General features: G+C 42.1%; 2 protein-coding genes and 4 non-coding genes across 7 annotated transcripts; all 6 read right to left on the reverse strand.

Moving 5' to 3' along the window:
* Nucleotides 1-1003: 1003 nt before the first annotated feature.
* On the reverse strand, nt 1004-3023 carry nppcl (natriuretic peptide C-like). The gene is made up of 3 exons (XM_020093135.2): nt 2766-3023; nt 1973-2126; nt 1004-1771 (listed from the first exon to the last, which is right to left on the reverse strand). Exons 2-3 carry the CDS (start codon nt 2069-2071, stop codon nt 1475-1477), a joined length of 396 nt encoding a protein of 131 aa, XP_019948694.1. The 5' UTR covers nt 2072-2126; nt 2766-3023; the 3' UTR covers nt 1004-1474.
* A 1413-nt stretch (nt 3024-4436) lies between these two features.
* ncapd2 (non-SMC condensin I complex, subunit D2) lies at nt 4437-22279 on the reverse strand. Of its 2 annotated transcripts, XM_020092897.2 has the most exons (33): nt 22138-22279; nt 21769-21894; nt 21107-21226; nt 20926-21001; nt 20784-20842; nt 20513-20688; nt 19883-20028; nt 19393-19520; nt 19163-19286; nt 18890-19037; nt 17864-18061; nt 17647-17781; nt 17477-17564; nt 16279-16486; nt 16081-16199; nt 15310-15498; nt 15028-15202; nt 14238-14322; nt 13935-14071; nt 12310-12442; nt 11797-11872; nt 11475-11690; nt 11163-11323; nt 9823-9937; nt 9552-9675; nt 9065-9220; nt 7085-7262; nt 6871-6965; nt 6651-6731; nt 5913-6096; nt 5673-5838; nt 5467-5586; nt 4437-4715 (listed from the first exon to the last, which is right to left on the reverse strand). In XM_020092897.2, exons 3-33 carry the CDS (start codon nt 21222-21224, stop codon nt 4633-4635), a joined length of 4197 nt encoding a protein of 1398 aa, XP_019948456.2. In that variant the 5' UTR covers nt 21225-21226; nt 21769-21894; nt 22138-22279; the 3' UTR covers nt 4437-4632. The 2 variants fall into 2 exon arrangements, with proteins under 2 accessions (XP_019948456.2, XP_069393493.1); XM_069537392.1 differs by lacking the exon at nt 21769-21894 and having other exon boundaries at nt 22138-22271.
* Nucleotides 14582-14880, reverse strand: LOC138413598 (small nucleolar RNA U85). The gene has a single exon (XR_011245979.1). It is a non-coding gene; the product is annotated as a small nucleolar RNA U85 (small nucleolar RNA).
* Nucleotides 17121-17425, reverse strand: LOC138413599 (small nucleolar RNA U85). The gene has a single exon (XR_011245980.1). It is a non-coding gene; the product is annotated as a small nucleolar RNA U85 (small nucleolar RNA).
* Nucleotides 18166-18478, reverse strand: LOC138413603 (small nucleolar RNA U85). The gene has a single exon (XR_011245984.1). It is a non-coding gene; the product is annotated as a small nucleolar RNA U85 (small nucleolar RNA).
* On the reverse strand, nt 20114-20444 carry LOC138413602 (small nucleolar RNA U85). Its single transcript, XR_011245983.1, has one exon. It is a non-coding gene; the product is annotated as a small nucleolar RNA U85 (small nucleolar RNA).
* Nucleotides 22280-22323: the final 44 nt, after the last annotated feature.

The following is a 22323-nucleotide window of genomic DNA, read 5'->3' on the forward strand; positions in this document are numbered from 1 at the left end:
CTACATTTATGCGATTTGTATCCATTTCTTAAAGTTCAGTCCAAAGTCCAGAGGAAAGTTCTGTGATAACTGATAAACAAAAATACACCCAGACTGCCATCTAGTGTTAGCGTAGAGAACTACTTTAATATCCACCCAACTGTACCGATATCTTTTATTGTATGACATATGGGGCTGCAATTAATGATCATTGAAATTTATCATTTTAATCTGTTTAGTTAGTTTATAAAAATGCCAGAAAAGTGTGAAAATCATTGGAAGTAAACTGCTTATTCTGACCCACAAACATATTAGAGTTATTTAAAGCAGAAAAACTTTAAAACCTATTATGAGACCTTTTGATTGATACATTTTTAATGTATCTGTTCTGCACATCTCCCTCTTCTCCCTTTCCTGAAACATAGTTATTGACTCTCCATTCCCACTTATATATTTATTGTATACAAATTAAAAACGGCCTTCTATCAGAGTAATAGTTCATTTAAAAAAAGCAGATTTACCCCAAACCACTTTTATCCTCACAGGAATCCTTAATTGACATCCTCTTAATTCAAAAAGAAGCTGTTCATGTATTTTTCTTGAACTGGGCACATCGCTACCAAGAGCTGCCAGAACAACCATTCAATATAAAATTGCGTCATGTGTACGTACATATTCTATAAATACAGTACGTCAGAATATTTATTTCCATATAAGATATTTTGCCCTGCAGGATATTGGCTGGAACAGCAGAATGGAATCAGCAGCAGTGGGTTTACATCCATACAGCTGTTATTAGAACTGGCTGCTGACACTGCGGAATGACTGGAGATAGAAACTGTAACTTCCTCCAACATTCAGCTGAAGATCTGATGAGAGGCAGAGAGTCGAGCATCTGTCAGGAGGATGTGAAGGACACATCGAGATCAGGCCAACAGAGACAGAGAGAGAGAGAGAACCAACAGAGAGGCTGGAGGAGAAAAGTGAACGAGGATTTTCTCAAACAAAAAGACAACAGGCGGTGCAAATGACAAATCCATTTATTCATGCAAATCATAGGAAAACAGAAAACCACCAGCGGGAGTCACAGGTGCCATCGTGTCCGTTACACCTGATGTGGAACACAGTCCTCTGGCCGCAGAATGTCTACACAGCTTCACAGTGACAGAGCACAGTCACGGATAAAACACACAAAGTGCCGATTTTTACTTAGAAAAAAACAAAAAAAACAAGGCGACAACCAGCGATGATGTAAACACATCTCACAGTTTGAACATTGAAACACGTAATAGACTACAGCTGCTCGGTTAAACGTTGGTGTGAAGCATCTGATCTACGCAGGATGAAACCACATTAGCGACACTGCACCGTTACGCACACTACATGTAGTCTACAGGCATGTGGACCTCCCTCTCTGCAGGTGAACGCCCTCACGTGGGTTTTTTTTCCCCACGTGAATAATCTAAGAAGGACGTCATCAGTCTTTATTTCTCCCCTAACAGCCCAGTCCACTCATGGACCCGATCCGGTCCAGTTTGAGCCCAAAGCATCCCCGGTTCCATCCCCGCCGTGACCGCTCCGGTTCTGCGCGCTTCTGATTGGCCAGGGCGCCCTTCAGCAGGCGCAGCCAGGGGGTCTCGGGCTGCGTTTGCACGTCGGCCCATTTGGGGGACTCGGCAGCTTTGACCCCGGAGGAGAAGGTGGACTGCTCCTCTGGTTGGCTGTTTAACAGGTTCTCCAGGTCGTCCAGGGTCAAAAGGTCATTGTAGCGTTCCAGAAACTGCTCCATAAACTGCGGAGCGGAAAGAAAGAAAGACAAGATTCAATTGAATTGTCAGGGAGTGTAGGAGGCAGGATAATTCAATCTGTGATACATTTCATTACTCTCCCCTTCTTCTCTTGTATCCACTACTCATCCACTCTGATTCCTCCTCAGTCCATTCTTATTTCTGCCTTTCTATCACCCCCCCCTCCTCCCCTCTCTCCTCCGTACCTGCGCGGCATCAGTAGAGGGATGCAGAGCGCGAGCCTCTGTGATGTCCAGGGGCGTCAGGAGGAGCAGAGCGGCACAGAGCAGCACAGGACACAGCATGGCAGCAGAGACGAGAGCAGGAACGACTGGTGCAGGAACACTGGAAACACGCAAACTGCAAACACCAAAACGTATTACTTATTATCAGGAGGAATTCCAATGCAAAAATAAATTCAAAACACTAACTGCATGTATAAGTTGTAAAACTCTTCCAGAAAATGAAGTGGATGTTCTTGATACCATATAGTGGTGCTGTACAGAAACAGTTTTCTAAAGTCATCATTTCACGAGTGCTCATCAATTTTAAATTAGTTTACGGATGAACATAACATACAGAAGCAAAACATCTCATGTGATTCTAACGGGGCAACAAGGCAAAGATATTTTGCAGCCTCAATCCCTGGTTAGACTTTAATTCTATGTAAAAACATCAATGTGAACATATGAAAAATAAGTACAGTCAATTTATTGCATTATTAGTCTTACTGATTAAGAGGAAAACTTTCTCCTGTAGTAAATAGTCCTCAAATTTTCATTTTCACATCATTTTATTGGACTTCAATACTACACGAGGATGTTTCCAGTAAAAATAGTTGAAATTAAATCTTGCAGCTACCACCGATGTAAATTTACCTTGATTTGTTGTGATTTTCCTTTAGGGAATTAATTATTATATGAATAAGAGTAAACCAATAAGAGTAAACCAATTAGTTTAACATTAATTCTTTAAAAAAAAAAGGAAGGTAGTGCTCACCTGTTGTCTTCTCTCAGAGCTCTGGGTGTCTTCTGCTCTCACTGACTCTTCTCCATCCCTCGTCTTAGACTGTAGGCTACCTCTCACTTGTTGGCACCTGCCTGGAGCATCACTATCTCACTCGCCTGACTCCTCCCACTGCTGGCTCTGTGATGGAACTGAGCGGACGATTCTCTTCTCCGGCTCGCTCGTCCTCTTGTCAGGAGCTGGATGTTGGGGCATCAACTGGGATGCTGCAGGGGTTTTGTAGTGCAAGATATGACCCCCCCCCCCCCCCCCCCCCCATCACCACACCTCACACCATCTACTCTTTCTCCTCCTCTTCCTCCTCCTCTTCATCTTTTCTTTGAAATGATGTCATGGTAGGACAGTGATTGTCATTGCCAAGGTGACTGTGTACCGTGCACCCCACTGATGCCACTGTGCTGCACAAATCAAGGTCAGAGGGCAGCGATCACTGGAGCGAGAGTTACGAAGTGACCCAGCTGCATTCACAAGTTTTATGTTACTACTTTTATCTGAATTATACATTTGCCATGTGGCAACAATGCTCCTTGTGCATGTTAGCCTCCCTTCTCTCCCCCTTTGTCTCCGGGGTCTTTCCCAGCATGCACTGACCTCCCCTCTGCAGGGTAAGTTACAGTCTGTCAGTACCATCTGCTCCCAGTACCCCCTGCCACCAAATTACAATGCTAGAAGGAGCTGTGCCATCCAACACACACACACCTCAAAGTTCAAACAACCTGTAATTATTTCAAGTAAATAAACCCCTGTAATTACAAATGTGTGGCAGAGAATGGACAGGAGCTAATGTCCACCTGTCAATCACATCAATTATTTTCTCCTCCTGCAGAGAACGCAATTGAGCGTTTTAAAGTTTTCATGCGCAGCGAGCAGAACTCATCTGCAGCAATGTAAGTTGGAAACAATACAAAATTACTCATGTAGCACCCACTGAATACATTTAAACTCAGAGCCCGACAGCTAGTGCAATCGTATTGTTAGCCTGTTGTTGGCAAAGTGTTTTTACATAACATATCAATCACATAGAGAACTGCACCCCTCTCATCTTTTCGGAGAGGACAACACGTGGGTGAAGGAGTGGGCGAAGAGGAGAGAGATTAGCGATGAGGGGAGTGGAGGGAGGAGGGGGTTAAACTAGCGTGTATGTGATGTCAGAGAAGAGAGGAGTGCTGTAGGAGGAAAAGTAGGCAGTGGAGGAGTAGGAGGAAGAGGAGGATAGGAGGGAGAAAAAGCACCAGGCAGCGAGCGGAGGGAGACCTACAAAGGAGATTGATTACAGGAGAACAGAGGCTAGGCAACAGACAGAACAAGAGGACGAGTAAATTTTCTGCAAATAAACATTCAGCCACGCTTGAATTGAACGTTTTCCCCTCTGCCGATTTAAATCTGATATGACAGAATACGCTGTGAAAAAAAAAAAAAAAGAAGAAGAAATCGAGGAAAACAAAGTGGTGAAGCATGTGGGGTAGTAATACTGTCGGAGCAAGCTGTGACAGCCCATTAAACACTGCTGTCCAAACATATAATACAAACAGACATTCAAAGCTGCTTATAATGATGCTATAAATTTACTTGACATGACCCAGCATAATCCCGAATCCTCACACTTGTCGGTGTCGGCTTCTTGGAGAGAGACAGACACAGAGCTCTCGTCAAAACCACAAACAGGTTTATTAAGGAGGTCCTGAGTTCATACATCAGACTACTGTAGCTTGGTATTAAGTAAAAGTATCTTAAAATATACAAAAATTAAAAGGTAAAAACATGTAAAAATGCAGATAAAAAGATTAAAAAGAGACACAGAAGTTAGACAAAAAAAGGTTAAAAAAAAAAAAAAAGAGCTTCAGTTTCTGAGGCGAGCTCGTCTGGATGTACGGGCAATGGGTGTCGTCACTTTAGGCGTCTCACTCTCCGCCATTACAGCATCTGATGGAAAAAACAAATTAAATAAATCAATTAAGAAGACAGGTCAAGTCAATAAGTCACAGAGCTGCTACACAGAATCCTGTCCCGGAACAGTGGGAATTCTTCACTCTTAACATTTAAATTTTTTTAATATATATTGTCAAAAAAGTGACAATAAATCGACTTAATCTCATAGATTTTGTTTCTTATCAGCTCAGACAGGAGTATCTGCAGGTCTTAGATTAGTGCTGTTACAAGTACAGATAACTTCAAAAATCAACTGAGGCACAACATCCCAAATCTTCTCAGAGCTGAAGCTGCCTGATGTGGCTCAACGCAGTCGTCCAAACTCTGTCGCATTGATCCAAAGTTTGTTACTGACCTGTTCCAAAGTTGTGGATTCAAGTTTATTAACAATACCATCGCATGAAGCACAATACACGTAGCTCTTAACTAAGCTGAAACACTTGTTTGATTTAAAATTACAAATTAATCAACTTATATGAGAATCAGTTTTTTTTGTAATTTTGGGAAAAAATATACTTTCTCTCAGTACAGCTCTCAAGATGACTGTGTGCTGTCTTTACCTGAACCCTGCTTTAGGAAACAGCAATTATCATTTTCTGACAATTTTGCAAATCAAGCAATTAAATCAAAATCACAAATGAAAATGCCATTTGAGTTTATTTTTACACATGCCAAATATTTTAATAGGTAGCTGAGGGATTTGATTTCAAGCGTAATGGTAAATGAATAATGTGGCTGCACTCACCCTCCTCATCCTCCTCTTCATCACTGCTGAAGGTGATGACGGGTTTCTTGGACTTGCGAGACTTCTGAGGCGTCACAAAACTCTCTTCGCCATGACTCGAAGCTGAGGGCTTAATTTGACCTGAGAGAGAGAGAAATAATACATTTATTTGTCAAAATAAAACTCAACACATTTTAAATGAAAGTCTAAAGCCAGTGAGTACCGACCTCTCTTGCCCCTCGTACGGCCTCTGGTGGGCAAAGGGGTACGTGTTACTGTCTTCTCAGAGGAGCCTTCGTTTTGGTTTTCCTCGTCCATCTCAGGGCTTTCTACATTCTCCAGCCCCCGTGTGTGAACCGCTGTCAGACGCTTTTCAAACTCGTCTACCTGAGCCTGGTAAACAAAGTTACCATCAGTAAAAACAAGCAAAGATATAAAACAAATCTTTAAATGGGAGTATATTGTACCTTAAACTGGGTTTTGGCTCCGCGACGGAGCTTGGCAGTGATGGAGAGCAGAGGCTGGTAAACTCCAGGTTCAGTCAACTTGTCACTGTAACACTCCCAGCACTCCTGCAGCCTCTTAAACCCACGCTCACACATAGACAGCAGAGACAGAGATGTGGCCAAGTCACACCACTGACGCTCCGTCCTGAGGAGAGAAGTAGAATGAGAGTCATTGGAATTAGAGACTAAACTGGATTTGAAACTATGTGAAGTGCATAGAAATTCAAGATCCTCAACAAAAAAGCTCATTAGCTCATTACTCATGAGTAGGGCTTTGCCCTGGCATTCGGACCAAATCTCATTTTCCAGGAACCTCTTCTATCTAAATTCACTTTGCCATTGTTTAATATAAAATGCCCTTCCTGTGAGCTCTGGAGTACGGATGGAGTATGAGTCAGAGGCAGACTGAAGCCTGGCAGGGCCAATTGTTTGTCTACACTGCTCAGCTACATGGGAAGACAGTTTCCATGACAAAGTGAGTGAAAAAGAAGAAATCAGACTGGAGGCGACAGGTGAACTGAACTGTGAACTCGCTGTAATTGTCGATCTCTCTTCAACCACTAATTACCCACACATCCACCCCTGCATCTAGCACAAATGATATACTGCTGGATTAGGCTTCAATAGTGAGCTGGGAAAAAAACAAAGATACAGGTCAGAGGTGTGAAGATGGGAAATAGGAGGTGGAGATGTACTCACTTGGCAGTCCTGAAGCGCTGACACATTTTCTCTACCAGAGACTCAGTCTGTCTTTCTTTGGTGATGTAGGAGAACAACTGTCTGAAAGCACACAAACAACACAGCATCTAAACAAAGCTCTCAGAACAGCAAAGATGTCATTTCTCCTGAAAGGGTAATAAACAAGACACGCTTCATCTGGACCCTGCAGAGTCCAGCAGTATGAGGTTGTGCAACTCACTTCATGATAGTGTTGAAGTCCTCTGAGCTCATCCCTCTCTCTGGATCAGACAGACGACTGATGATGTCTGGGAGCAGGTTGTAAATCGCATTGTCCTGATGGATAACGACAACGACAGAGTTAAAAACCTTCCAATTATCCTCTCTACAGTAGGGCTTCTGAATGTGTGTGTGTGTGTGTGTGTGTGTGTGTGTGTGTGTGTGTGTGTGTGTACCTTGGTGGCTAACTCGTTGAAGAAGTTCAGGGCGAGGCTGGTAATGTGGGGCTCAGGGTCAATTAGCAGCACAGCCACCTCGCTGACTTGACCTTTGACCTTGAGCACATCCTTAAGCACCAACTGAGTAAGAACTGTCACAGCTGTCTGCCTCACTGAAGGAACCTCGTCGCTGAGCCTGGAAAAGAAGAAGCCAATACTGGCAAGTTCATCATCTACTTCTTTGAGGCCATGACTAAGACACCACTGTCATCTTAGCACCTTTGTTAGCATGCCAACGTTTGCTGATACAATGCTACACAAACTGTTGCTGATAATTTTGAAAAAGTGCTTGAAAATAAACTTTTATGCTTCAGCTTCTTACGGTCCGTGATGGAGTATCTATTGTGGTCATTGAAGTATTTCATATTCGATCCTGTAGATGTTGTGATATTTCACTGGTTCAATAAAATATTTAATCTGCAGGTGATACTAGATTAACCTTTACAGGGAGAACTGGTCAGTAAGATTCAGCCTCTGAGGAGCCTGATTATTTCTGTAAAATTGAATTGACTGACAGACCAACACTGCCACTCCTAGGAAGATTCCTATAACATGGCTACGAATGTGAGTGTGGGTAAAATGCCGCCCGTGTGTTTTTGTGCCATTTTCTCATCCCAGTCAATTAAGCTTTCTGTAAAACCTGGAATTAGCCAGAATGATACTGAAACCAAACAACCGCCACTGCCTCAGCTGAGCACAATGGGATTGGACAGACTGTGGCAGGGCAATCAGATAGCATCCTGAGACCCATTTAGATTCCCCCTCATCCAAAACCACTAAACAAAAGAAACTCATTAACCATTTTTCATTTGTGCCAGAGAGCAGGACTCCTGGCAGAGGATCAGACACTTGCACATGGCACTTCCACATACCAATGCAGCAGCTTACAGTGAGGAACAGGGTAATTAATTCTTAATGCTCTTATCAGGAGGCTCCAGGACAGCAGCCTGGAGAACAGTGGAGGTGTTTGTGCACAGGAGACAATTAGGGGACATTATAAAATGCTTATCAGGTAGAAAACACTATGGAGGGCAAAGACGCACAATAAAAGGAACAGAATGTTTTACACGTTCGAAACACCTCAATGTGAGAATTATCAAGGAGTGCAATTAAAAGCGCACTTCATCAAACAGAGAAACTTCTGCTTGTGAGTCATTTATAGGGAACGAATGCAACTTAGTGGTTTCTAGTTGTTCCTCCTGCACAAAGTGTTTTTAGAATGACAGTGTTTCTACAAGCGCTAACCCCTGCAGAATCTTTGACTTGACCATGAATTATTCCCTTCAGCTCATTCAACCGCACTATATAATTACAACACACTAGCCATTGGTTAGAGCCGCAGCCTCTAACACACTAGAATTTAAGTTGGTCGTTGTCTAAAAGTGCCCTTGCCTGAGGCCATCTGAGGCTCTGCCCCAGTTCACAAGAGGGAGTGGGTTTGCAAGCCGTGAAGTGCTGGCCAGTTACCACGGCAACCGCAGAGGTCAGATTACAAGGCGGATATCAGAGTTGTGCCATCGTATATTGTCTCGAAGTTTGTTTCTCTGCCATTAAAAAGTCGTGATGGAAAGAGTAAACTTTTCCCATCATGTGGCTCAGTGGAGCAGTGTGACAGCAGCAACACTTCAGTGGCTGAAAGGAGCAACACACTGAGACGCGGAGGTGGTGGGATCTGGATGACGAAGTGAACAAGCATAAGGAGGATGTTGGCTGAGATTAACCGTCATTTACAGTACACCCACTCAGCTCCTCCATCAGCCGTAGCTTGTTCCTTATAATCTTGGGCGTTAAATAAAACAAATCTGCGGATATTATGGTAATGTGCATGTAATTGAAAAAGAATCAATTACTGCGAGGGGGTGATAAGGATGAGCCACTACACCAACAAATTTATTTTACATTGTCCGGCTGATCAAATCAAATGTGTCATTACATTACCTGGCATAGAGATTCTGTGTCCAAGGCTCCAGAATGTTTGGGAAACGCACAGTGAGATCTCCAAGGGCTATTATGGCATTGGCCCTGACAACAGGAAGAGTAGAGCGCTCCAGCACTGTAAATATAAGACGGATGTTCTCTTCGCAGACCGATGGGCTGAAAGAAATCCCTGCATTAAAGGTTGATCACCACAGTCAATATGTACGACTACAACTAACACATTTTAATTCATCTGCAAATTAGTTTCTCAAATGAGCACTTGTGATTGGTCCACAAATGACAGAAAACATAACGTAATCCCCGTCCCAATTCAACTTGCTGTATCAGCCCAAACACATAAGACAATAAGTTTAATATCAAACAAGTTCACAAATATTCATGCAAAATGGAACCTATGAAACTTACTTAACTACACAATTTTACTTAGTGGACTCAAATGGTTGCAGATAATTATTTGTGTTGATTAATCAGCAACGAGTGTGTTTACCTTATCATCATGTACTGTGAGAGTGCCAGACAGGCAGCAGTGGTGAGCTGTGGGTGGGAATAGCGTCCTGGAGAGCTGCAGACTTTCACCAGCAGGGGAAGAAACGCACACAGCAGGTTCTCCTCTAAACAGACAGAAAGAGTAGGGCAGAATAGATGATTAGGGGATATCAGCTAAATCTATGTGAAGATATTAATGTAGTGGATGATGGAGAGTGGGCTTGAATACAGCTTAATGATGCGCAGCAAAACAAAAGACAAAAGGTTGTTACCAGCCAGTAATTCAGTCTCGCAGATCTTTCTGATGAGTTCAGCCTCTGTATCTTCAGCAGAAGCACCCATCAACCCAAGCTCCTCCTCCATGGCACTCTCATTGGCTGATTGTTGCTGAAAAACAAATAAAACTTAATGAAAAAACAGCCAGTTTACTCTCCATCAGTGTTCAGGACTGAGAAAGGCATTTAGGAAATGTTGTTGGTTTATATTGATAAATAATTTAGAAGAGATGCTGATTAGCTGGTGGGTGTCAGAAGTTTATGACTAAGTACTGTTTCATTTTGTAAATATGTAGACTTCTGTGGTTATCCTTACTAATGATGCTTACTCTGGCGGTTGATATTTATAAAACTCACTGTCTTTTGTCTAAAGGTGAGTAAATCTCACCCAGTAATTTATATGTGGACTTGTGCGAATTCATTTTTGTATGAAACACGAGTGGCTATAATGTTAACGTCTCAAATCCCTGAAACATTCCTGTTTTCAATCAAAAGTTATTTGTACATCACAGCGTCTGTCTCTTTGGTTATCAAGAGAAAAGATTAAAACAAAATATTTTGCTCATTAAGGAGATATTTACCTCTGATGAGCCATCACTCATCTGACTGTGTCACTAAAATAAATCTCACCCAGTCATCCTGCTGAGACTGTGTGTCAAAATGTTTTGACAAACAAAAAATGTAGTTTGACTTTATTTGTATTGTGAGTATTTGCTACTTTTATAAAAAGGCAAGTGATATTAAGACATGGAAGCTTTTACAAAAACTTCTGATCAAGCTCTAGTTCTGTGGACTGAACAGAACAAGGGCTGTAACTAATGAATCTCATCATTAATCTTTAATGAACTGTTTTGTCTATTAATTGCCATATAATTAATTCCCAGAACCCACTGTGATTTTTTTTGTTCCACCAGTTATCTAAACAATCAGCGAACAACCAAATGCAAAAGTCATTTTGTTTGTTAAAAATGTGATGGGAAAAGTAAATACAAATAAAAAGGATCAGTTGAAACTATCTGGATGTCAGCTGAACCACTTGTGTCCTAGTATGACCTGAGTCAGTCTTCACCTCCCTGGGGCCCTAAACATAATTCCCCATTGCATATGGAGCACATAGGGCTACCTGCCTCTGGGTATGACCCAATGCCTTAAAGGTTTTCATGCTAAAACAAGCAGCAGCAGCAGCTGAGATAAGTTGGACAAATAAAGTCACCGGGTTTACTTTGTTACACCCCCTTTTCTTCCCACCATAATTTTTTGTAAATCTGTTGTAGAAAACTTTAATCTGATCGAACAGCTGTACAGATGCTGTACACAAGTCTTTGCAGCCTCATTACCTTAGCTTTGCTGGATGGGCCCTTTTCCTTCTCCTCCCTCTCCTCAGTCTCTCCTCTCCTCCTCCGGAGCTCAGCGCTCACACTGCGCTCAAGGTGAGACACCTGCCAGAAGGCCACGCAGCCACACAGAGCCAACAGCTGGGCCAGACACACACAGTTCACTGCAGGACACAAAGACAAGCAGACACATGTGATTAAGAGCATGTTGACTGAGCAAGAGGTCCTGGTTACACAGTGTCAGTGCCAATGTCAATTCAGATTAGACCTTAAACTACAAATGTCTTCTTTAGAAAGTGACACAATGGGTCTCACCTTGTTCACCTTGCTCACTGGACTCTTGAGATCCATCCTGTGTTTGGCCAGAATCTTTGTTGACTTCCCCACCTTCTGAAATCTGATCTAGGAGGAGGCGAGCGCTGCGCTGGACCAGCCGGGAGCACAGCTGGTCAGGAGATTCAGCCAGGAAGTAGATGAGACGGATAGCCTGTTCCATAAAGCTCTGCCAGTAAGGGTCTTCCATCACCACACCTGGAGCAGGTACCAACAGATGCCGTTGTCATAAAACATAGGTGGTAAAAGCACAAGACAATAAAGCTGAGAATATTTCTCAAAGGGCACATTTATCCTAATTTACCGTCAGCGAGGGCCTGTGTGAGGCAGGTGAAGAGCTGATGGTCCTGGGGAAGTCTGAATGGAGCACCTTTTGATTGCTGGTGGAAATATTGAAAATGTATGACATGAACATCGTGTTATACCATCGGTTGACAGAGACAAACCTGGGCTGGTACATTTAATGACCAAATTGTTATAAACTCCAATAACAAATACAATCCAACTTATCTGGGAGGAATAACTTGTTGTATAAAAAGTAGTGTCAACACAAATCTGTGTCATAGGATGTATTGTATTTAAAATATATATATTTTTACATGTGTTACAGTGCGGATCTCCAAGACAAAAACAGGACATTGCTGTAGAGGACTTATTACATGCCTGCTCCAAAAAGATGTTGTAAAGTAAACCCAGTGTCTCCAGGGTTTACAACCAAAAGAACGACATTTAAAATAAGATTTTCAACATACTGACCAACATAATCCCTAATAAATAGGTTCCATCAACTTACAAATCATGGTTTATATTTTCTTACCCGGACATGGTCAGTGATACTGCAGATGGTTATAACTGCGTCTCTGGCCAGAAGGAAGTCTTCAGTCACCTTTTCTCCGAGAGCCACGGAACAAAGGGTGTCTAGATTACTGAGCACCACCTCCCTCTCTGCCCTGTTACATTCACATACATACAAAACAGACATTTTTACAAAGAGGCAAAGTATTTATGTTCTCTTTTTATTCCCCAAGGATCATATGATTATTCAAAGTGAAGTAATAACATCTCTGCCCTACATCACCCGGACTACTGTGTGCTGGCCTTGCCGGTGATACACTGCTGCCGAGATAATGCGAGTAGGAGGACGGGTTAGGAGAAGCGCATAAGATTTAATAGGTTATGAATACTGCTGGCTGCATGAAGAGAGGCAGCAGTGTGGGTGGACTGCAGATAGTCTCCCTTTACTCTCTCTCTTTCTCGCTCTTCCCTGCAGCAGTGGCTCTCTTTGAGGTAGATTGAGGGGGAACACTAAAAAAAATACATATATTCAGTGAAATGCACTGGCAAGGAGCCTAGATATGGTCGTGACTTCGATTACAATGAAGAGGAGCTGAAGCTGAGCTTGAATTCTGACTAATGAGAGGATTTGCTGAATGTCATGTAGCTGAGGCAGGACCAGAATATAAAAGAAAAGTACATTTATTTAGTCAACACAACTACAAGTGGAATTCTGACAATTCGTTTTTCCTGCCAGCACATGAATCAGTCCTTTTCACTTTAATAAACACTAAGGAGAAACATGATCTTAAAATCCAGTTTATACCTGAATTAAAATGCAGGTATAAACTGGATCTGAAGAAGCTCATGTTTGACAAAGGTGTCAAGATAGTTTTAAACAGAAAGTATGTAAAAACGACTCATCCTCACCTCCTCTAAGTTCTGCTGTAGAAGTACAGAGGTTCAACTGAATAATACTGCTGTGTGTTTACTTCTGCAGTGCTCAGTACAAAGTGTAATGGGAATAATAACATTCAGCCACATGCAAATGCAATTTCCTAAATTGTTGATGAGGGGCCTGTCCAGCCTGAAATGTGCAAGGCACCGCAGAGCTCCAGTTAAATCTGTTCTCACCAGTCAACACTCCACAGTAAACAAGTCATAATTTTACACAGCACCTGCAAGAGCTACTTTTACAAACTCTGAAAATAAACACAACCTCTAATTATCCAACAACGTAAGCATATTTGTTTTGGTTGATCCACACCTACTCACCTGCATGTGGATGAAATAAAAAAAAGATTAACATCCACACACTGTGATGTGATTTATCAGTTTTGTAGAAACTGATCAAAGTACCAGCAGTAAATCAGTTGCTGATTTACCACCCCATCTGACTGAATTGTACATTTCCCTGACTTAATGGAGCAAAACAAGCGTAAACATGCTGTGACCACTTGCCTTACTTTACAGTCAGAGTGGGCAGAGCTGGGTCACGTTGTGATGCCCCTTTGCAGCAACTATAGCAAATTTGACAGTAATTATCGGCCAGATAAAGGCTTAAAAGGTGAAACTCCAATATTTAGTGACCTCGCACGAACCCCGTTCCTCATAATGGCTTGATAAATTAATTTCCTGAGAACATGCTGACAGTGGTGTGTGTCTTACCGTGTAGCCATGCCCAGCAGTAACACTGCAGCTCGCCTGTTTAAGCCAGAAGTCTCTCGTTTGCCAGTAAATCTCTCCCACAGGACCTGCACTACAGTGGACTGGAGACTGCTGTCACTGCAAAAGAACTCCTGGACCTACAGAGATAAGTTTGATAGGTTAGATCTCACATGACTCAAGTAAAACTACCGTATGCATTTTATGGCTGTTACAAATGTGTCCTTCAGTATTCTGCATAATTATGTTTCTTTAAATGACCATTAGAAAGAGAAATAAGCCTTGAGAGTGAGAACAGCAACTCACTATTTCCTCTAGACACTGGATTGTTCCCAGAGATGCATCCACCATCAGCTCAGAAAGACTGTCCACAAGAGTATGAGCTTTCATCCTAATCAAAGCACAAAATAAAACTCTTTAGGTACATAAACATATCATATTCACACTAATTCTGGCTCACAGCAATGCACCGAACAAGAAGGAATAATAACTCGCAGAACAAGATCCAAAAATTTGGAATTAAAATAGTTATATATAACTAGAATATGCTATATTTTGTTACAAACCATGAGGTATGGCTGAATATGTGGATTTTGAGACACCTTTTTCGGAGGACCTTGTCTTCTAAACCTAAATGGGTTTCTGAACATGGCCCTCAGATTACCAAAGAAGCTACTCATGGCAGACTGAACAACAAAGACAGCTGGGTGAACCTCTTGCCTTTTCACACATGCACACACACAATACACACACTGTCGGCACCATCCCAGTCATTACTCCACTGTGACTGTTGAGGAATAATTTGGGTGGAGCCAGGTCACTGTAGGCAGGCCCTTACAGCAGAGCAGGAATCCTCCCCTGCACTGCCAAGATTACCTGCCAGTCAAGGCAAAGAAGAACCCAGCTCTCATTCAGTGAGCTCATATTCGCCTTGGTCTCATCATTGGGCAAAATGGAAATTCGATGTGGGGATGAATAACATTTTCCTATACATTATATATTATCAGCTACAATGAATAACGGTAATATTAAGTCACTAGAGACTTAACGGGAAATGCACTTGTTTTAAGTCAGCCCTCAAGTATGTTTTACAGACCTGACGTTGTCTCCCTGTGGGTTCAGATAAAGGCGCCTGTACGCCTGAACGACAGCATCTTTAATGGCAGTGTCAGTTGACCAGACGAGAGGCAACATCTTCCTCACACCACTGACAGAGTTGGCAACGCTGAACTCACACACTGTCACACAGAACTGCACAGCCTCCTGAACCACTAAAGAACAAAAACAACTTTTGTTATAGGAGATGCAAATACCTTTATATCAATACAGTGTAAATTCAAACACTATGGGGAAATGCACATGTTTAAATTCTTTTTACCTGAAGTGGTTTTCAAATAGAGCATTGTGTTGATAACGGAGATCGCTCTCTCCACTTGTAAGGCGAAAGTTGCTGTATCTTTCAGATACTGCACCAACATCTCCTGCTTCTTCAGCTCCCCATCCTCCCCCTCTTTCTTAGGGGTAGGTGGTAAGTTCTGGCTGAGTTCAGCAGTGTCTTCGTCAGAGCCTGAAGAGAGAAGCAGGGGGCTGAATATTGTTAAGAAAATTTGCATTGAGAAGAAATCATACAGGAGCTCAGCCAATAAATTGGCTTTCCATTGCTGTTTGATTACAGGAATTAGGTTAAGGCTGCTCTCTTTGCTCTAGAGGCTTTTAGTGGAAGTCAGGCAGCCACGTTTACATTAAAAAAAAACAGCAATATGCACACGTCTCTTCTCTGTGTTATCTTAGAGAGCCAGCATATGGGTGGTTGTATGGAAACTGCACCCCAGGAAAAAAACATGGCATCTGACCATTTATTGACATAAGACTGAAATTGGTAAAATCATGCACCTCACAACAAGCCTTTACTACAGTTGACATAAATCACAGATGACACAGCTGGTTTGAAAAGGGAAGTGTTCTCTGCGATGAAATAAACTCTGGTTAAGGCAATTACAGAATAATGAAATGACACTCAAAGATAATGTAAAAAGAATTGAAACTTAATGTGTTCAGTCTTGCCTCCATTCAAATTTTAAATGGGGGGCTACTTCAGATGAGAATCTCTGAATAGAAAGGCAATGAGTGAACTGAGTGCAGGCTTTACCTTTGAAAATCAGAGCAAGGGTTTCCATTAGAGTCTCGGGGGTAAGAGTGGACAGAGAAGCAAACATCTCAGACTCAGGGAAGCAGCTGTGAGCCTTTATACAAAGACGAACAGCATTCCTGTAGGACACAAGTTAGATCTCACTTATCAAATTGTTGGATAATTGACAGTGTGAGTGAAAAACATCCTTTCACTTGCCTGTATTTGTTGACCCGGAGGTACTGGGCAATCATCACCGCAGTGGTCCTGTCGTCTTCAGCCACTTTTTCTTCATCCACATTGCTTTCATTCTCGTCTCCCTGCTGCTCCTTCTCCGTTTCACTTGAAGGTTCCAGCTCCGTCCCAACAGTGATGAGCAGCTCAGGCTCCATCGCGGCCCACAGCTCAGATGCTTTAATCACGGCCACTGCCAGAAAATGGTAAAAGGAATTCAAATCCAATCAGGGTCAGCTTGTAATATTTTCCCAGTGTTATAATTTTTCTTAGATGCATGAGCTTGTCTTTAATAGACCCAAATAACCAGTGTGAAATGTCTGACTGGTTAGTAATTTATCTGAAAGTGTCTAATCCGAAAAATGTATTTACAATTACTCATAAATTTGAGAAAAGGTAAAACAAAATTAAAAGCTGAAATCTCACAGTTAATGTTTTTTTTTTCTTGAAACCAATTAAAATATTAGTTGCTGTTACATTTTCCCTCCTGTGATTAAATACATGCACCTTCTTGCACAGGTCTAAAGCTGCAGTTTAAAATGTGCTTCATAGTGTTACTTTTCATATACATGATTGTTGGTTTTAACAAGATTTGTGTGTGTGTGTGTGTGTGTCCTGTCCAATGTATTTTGTAATGTTGTGTTATGATGCAGGTTCCAATGGAGTGTCATAAAGCTTTTGTGGACCCCAGGAAGAATACTGAATACTGTTTCACACTATTTTTTTACAACAAATGATTTCAAAACTATTGGAGCTATATTTTGTTATGATTTTTGTTTGATTTGGATTTTGAGACACCTTTTCGTGGGGCCTAGTCTTCTGAACATGGCCCTCAGATTACCAAAGAAGCTACTCATGGCAGACTGAACTGCAAAGAGAACTGGGTGAACTTCTTGCCTTTTCACACATGCACACACACACACAACACACACACACTGTCGGCACCATCCCAGTAATTACTCCACTGTGACTGTTGAGGAATAATTTGGGTGGAGCCAGGTCACTGTAGGCAGGCCCTTACAGCAGAGCAGGAATCCTCCCCTGCACTGCCAAGATTACCTGCCAGTCAAGGCAAAGAAGAACCCAGCTCTCATTCAGTGAGCTCGTATTCGCCTTGGTCTCATCATTGGGCAAAATGGGAATTCAACATGGAGATAAAAAACCTTTCCCAAGGAGCATGTACCTGGTGCTTTTCCCTCCAGTTTCTCTTTCATCTCTCTGAGTTTAACCGTCTCTTTCTCCAGTGGTTTCTTCAGATCTGCACTGCTCAACTGAAAAAGACAAATTCCTATGAGACTGTGAAATATGGAAATGTCTCCTACTCTAGTTTTGAATCCTGTTGGTTTGAATTACCTTGCAGCTGTAGGGGTTGTGTGCTATGAAGGCTGCCAACAGCTGGATAGCACTCTTAACAGCGTTTATAGATTTGTCCATCAGTCGTCCCACAGCAAGCTCCATCACCTCGCTGTACCTACAGAGAGGCAGTGCCTAAACACATGAAGACAGTATGTATTACCAGGTGGGTATTTAATGTCATTATTTTACAAATGCACAAGTCTACTAAATATACCTTGCTGTTGACAATTCGTGTATAAACCTGCAACACACGTGCCCTGACATGGGAGTGTGTGTCATGCAGATGTTCTTGAAGCGTGTCAAAGAATCGGTCACGGTCGGCTTTACCAGATTCATCAAGACCGTCTCCACACAGGACTCGCACAAGGATGTCTCCCAGCACTTCACACACTGCAACACGCATTGTGTGGCTCTGGAGAACAGAGAGGAAAGGGAATTAATGGAGTTAAAAATTATTGTTGATATTGATTTTAAGTCATATTGCCCAGCCCTGAGTCCATTAACAGTTGATAAATCTGCCCTCAGATTACCAAAGACCAAAATCAGGGCAGACTGAACAGCAAAGAGAACTGGGTGAACTTCTTGCCTTTTTTTTTTTTTTAACACATGTACACACAACACACACACACACACTGTTGGCACCATCCCAGGAATTACTCCACTGTGACTGTTGAGGAATAATTTGGGTGGAGCCAGGTCACTGTAGGCAGGCCCTTACAGCAGAGCAGGAATCCTCCCCTGCACTGCCAAGATTACCTGCCAGTCAAGGCAAAGAAGAACCCAGCTCTCATTCAGTGAGCTCATATTCGCCTTGGTCTCATCATTGGGCAAAATGTGAGCTGAACAGCTATATGAAGAAAGTGGAGATGACATTTGTCTTTACTGAAGCCAAATTTCTTCTAGTTTGTTCTCATCAAGTTTGAGGCAATGTACTAGATGGCTAGAGCATAAAGATGCTGGATTCAGTAACGTCCAGTGGACTGTTACCCTGTGAAATGCAATACAATGTTGGAATCTCTTATCCCAAAACAAGTGTGGACAAGAAAAAGACAGAGGCCTGCAGAAGCAAACAATAACTTATGAATCCAACAGCTTAGTGCAGAGTTCTCCCAAGTTCATTAAAATTTCATAAACATCTACACAAGAAGTCTGTGTGCTCACAGCGGGGCTTATTTCAATACATGAGCTGCATATTAAGAATTTAGTATTGGCAGGACCAACATGTTCTAGTGTGCAGTACCTCTCCTTCCAGGTGTGTGATGAGCACACTAATGTTGGGGATCATTAATTCAGGCACCAGTCCGCTGAGTTCCGAGAGAAAGGTAGAATAGGCTTTGACACCTGACCCCTCTCTGGCGAGCTCCTCACTTGACTTCTGACCAATCTCCCTGTAAGAAGGTGGGAAAATAATAACGACTTCTTTACAATTTGCAGCCCAATTTTTCCAAGTAAATATTTAAAAAGATGCTTATGTGTTTAAAACATAATGTTCACATGAATAATGGGCTCTGACCTTATTACTTCTCCTATGATAGCCCTGACTCCATATTCTGTGCTCCATACAGACACTGCCTGGGCAAAAACCGTCGACAGCTGCTCGAAGTGTTGTAGCAACTGGATCACCTTTACACTTGCACCTGAAACGATTACGAGAGTAAATAACACAATTAAACAACAACGACAGATATGTTCTTGCAGTTATATATCTTGGACCTAGGATAAGCATATTATTGAGGGACTCACCAAGGAGGTGGTTGTACTTTTTAATCAGCACACCCAATAGATGGATTATACAATCTCTGGTGGGTTTGCTCTTGACATGACTGATGGTTGGGTTCTCAAGAACTTTGTAACAGCAGCAGGTCACACAGCTACGGAAACAAAAATACAGAACACATTTTTTTTTTTTTTTTTAATTGGTTCATATGGAGTATGGTAAAATCTGCCATGAGGAAAAATTAAGCATTCACATGGCTTTCAACTCATCAGAAAAAGAAAAAAAATACTAGAACTGTAATAACAGAAAAATGTGTGGTTAAGCTAAAAGTTTGACGACTTTTCTCCAGTAGTAAATATACTTTATTTCGACTGAAAATAAATTATATAGGTTTGGTAAAACATGATTAATGGAAAGGCAAATATCATTTTCATATAAGCTCCAATTAAGGCCACAGTGCTACCAATTCTGGCAGGTTCCTGATAATTGTCCAGTGCTCTCCAGGCCACACAGTACCTGATGAATTCTTCCTCCACCAGGGAGAGGTTCCAGAGGGAACGGATATCCAGCTGGAGGAGCTGGACAAGTGCCTGAAGAACCTTTTCTCTCTCTGTATCCCACTGTAAGAGTCCCTCTCCACCAGCTTTGCCTTTTTTACCACCCTGTGCAAGAGACAAAATTCAGCCTGTTAAGTTCCATAATAATAGACCACAAAGACAACACCATTAACAATTTATATACAATACATGCCCTCAGATTACCAAATATTTGTTCATACCCGCCAAACCAAATAATAAGACCATGGCTCTTGCCAGCTGATACATTTACATTCACACAACGTACACACAAAAACAAACAAACATCCACACATTGTTTGAAATCTCCTACATATCCCATCCCATAGCTTTTTGGGGGGGGCAGAAGCTGTAGAAGGTGACAAGTTTACTGTGGGTGGGGCCTTACAGCAGTGCAATAAATCTCCACCACACTACCAAGACTACCCACCGAGCAGCAGACGAGAAACATGGTCTCTTGGTCTGACTGGATCATAAAAGTTGCCATAATATCATCAGTGGGCATTTAAAATGACGGAGCAAATAACAATTAACTGCGAAAGCTTCTTAACTGTGTCATTATTAAGCATACCTTCCCAGGTGCTGTGATGATACTCTGCCTACAAGAATAACTCTCAAGGGTCTCTGTGAGCTTGCAGAGCAGGAAGACGCTCATTTTAACGGCATTAAGCTTCTCTTTGCGCTCTGCCGCTGAGACTGAGGTGGCGATGAGGAGGGCTGGCAGGGTAGCCGCCAGGCCACTAACCACTGAAAGGAAAAGAAACCAGACAATACATGATCACCCAAGAACATCACGGTAATATTTATATCCATTTAAACAGAGAAAAATACAAATGCCTCACCTTGTACAAGTAATTCCAGAGTATCCTCTTTTACACCCAGCTCCACTGAGTTGCAGTGCCTAAAAAGTGATCACAGTAGTGTTGATGTTGATTCAGTGGCAAAGGAAATAATTAGAGCAACCTCTATGTGATGAAAACTTACTGAAGCACACTGAAGCATGTGTCAAAGTGTTCCAATATACACAGAGGCCCTTGGCTTCTCAATGCAGCCTTGAATCCTGTTAGAGAGATAAAAACCTTAAGTTACATGAACTCTAATGAAAATGCCTCACTACGAGCAGCTCCAGACCTCCACAGCTGAGAGACTCTAGTTTAATACTTACGACTGATACTGGAAGGCAGCTGTTTTGGAGAGACCACATCCTGGACAACGTACTGGTTGATCCCACCAGTCTTCACCAGGTCTCCTATGCACACAGGCACAAAGAAGTCCCACGACATGTCTGCCACAAGAAAAACACAAAGAAACATTAGTTTAACTGCAGCATTGACTAAACTGGCAGAGTGCAAGGTAAAACTACAATCTGAATACATGGAGGGATCTTTGGTGAATATATTAAGATATGTTGGACATTTAAAACGTTGATTCTATCAGGTAACACTGTTCACTGTGATGGAGTTTCATGGGGGTTTCTATAGGTTCATCAAGTTATATCTAAGTCCTTTAAGTAGTATGGGACAGTTTTAATACCAATATTATTTTCTAACAATCAAACCTGTACTTTAGTAAGATGGAAAATCAGTAGGGACGAAGAGGTCTCGCCGAAAAACACCAGTTTCTGTTCAATATAATTTCAACAAGCCAAACTCTGCGACTTTGTTGTTGTGAGTCAAGCTAGCCAAACACGCTAGCGGGTAAAGTTAGCAGGCTAACTTCACGCTAGCCACACTTTGTGGCTGTTAACTTTTACTTTTTTTAAGCATACACGGTTGTAGCTAACGGAAGCTAACAACTGGTTTACGAACTTAACCCTATAACGCTCACCGGTAACGCCTGTAGTCCTGACAGCCACAACGTCGGCCTGTGAAGCCAGAGGAGCGATCAGCTTCTTCCGCCGTCTGCAAACGGTCTGATTCAAAATGATCCAAACATCGCGCCAAAGAGACGGGGCTGTGACGTCACATATATGCGCCAGAGAAACGGGTGGGTTAGACTCAACAGTGCCCCCTACCTGAGCACCAAACCAACTACTACAAAAACTGCCACATGAGAAGTTTGTGGAGATTCTCAGTCACCCAGGTCTTTACACGTAGAAACCATTGTACACGTTGTACACAGTTTATATTCGTTTCATTTCGTTCATATTTGTATATATTCTTTACACTTAAGTATTGCATGGTACTTATTACTCACAGATGACTATTTTGACTCTTGCTGCTGTAATACTGCAAATCTCCCCATTGTGGGACTAATGAAGGATTGTGTCTGTGGAGATCCTCAGTCATCCAGGTCATGGTATATCCAAAAGTAAAAAAACTACAGGTCAGCTGGACTTGATTGAGTTCAAGGATTTTCTTATCTCATCATCCAAGAGGCTTC

Source organism: Paralichthys olivaceus, chromosome 13 (genome assembly GCF_024713975.1).
Source record: "Paralichthys olivaceus isolate ysfri-2021 chromosome 13, ASM2471397v2, whole genome shotgun sequence".
Taxonomy (NCBI): Eukaryota; Metazoa; Chordata; class Actinopteri; order Pleuronectiformes; family Paralichthyidae; genus Paralichthys; species Paralichthys olivaceus.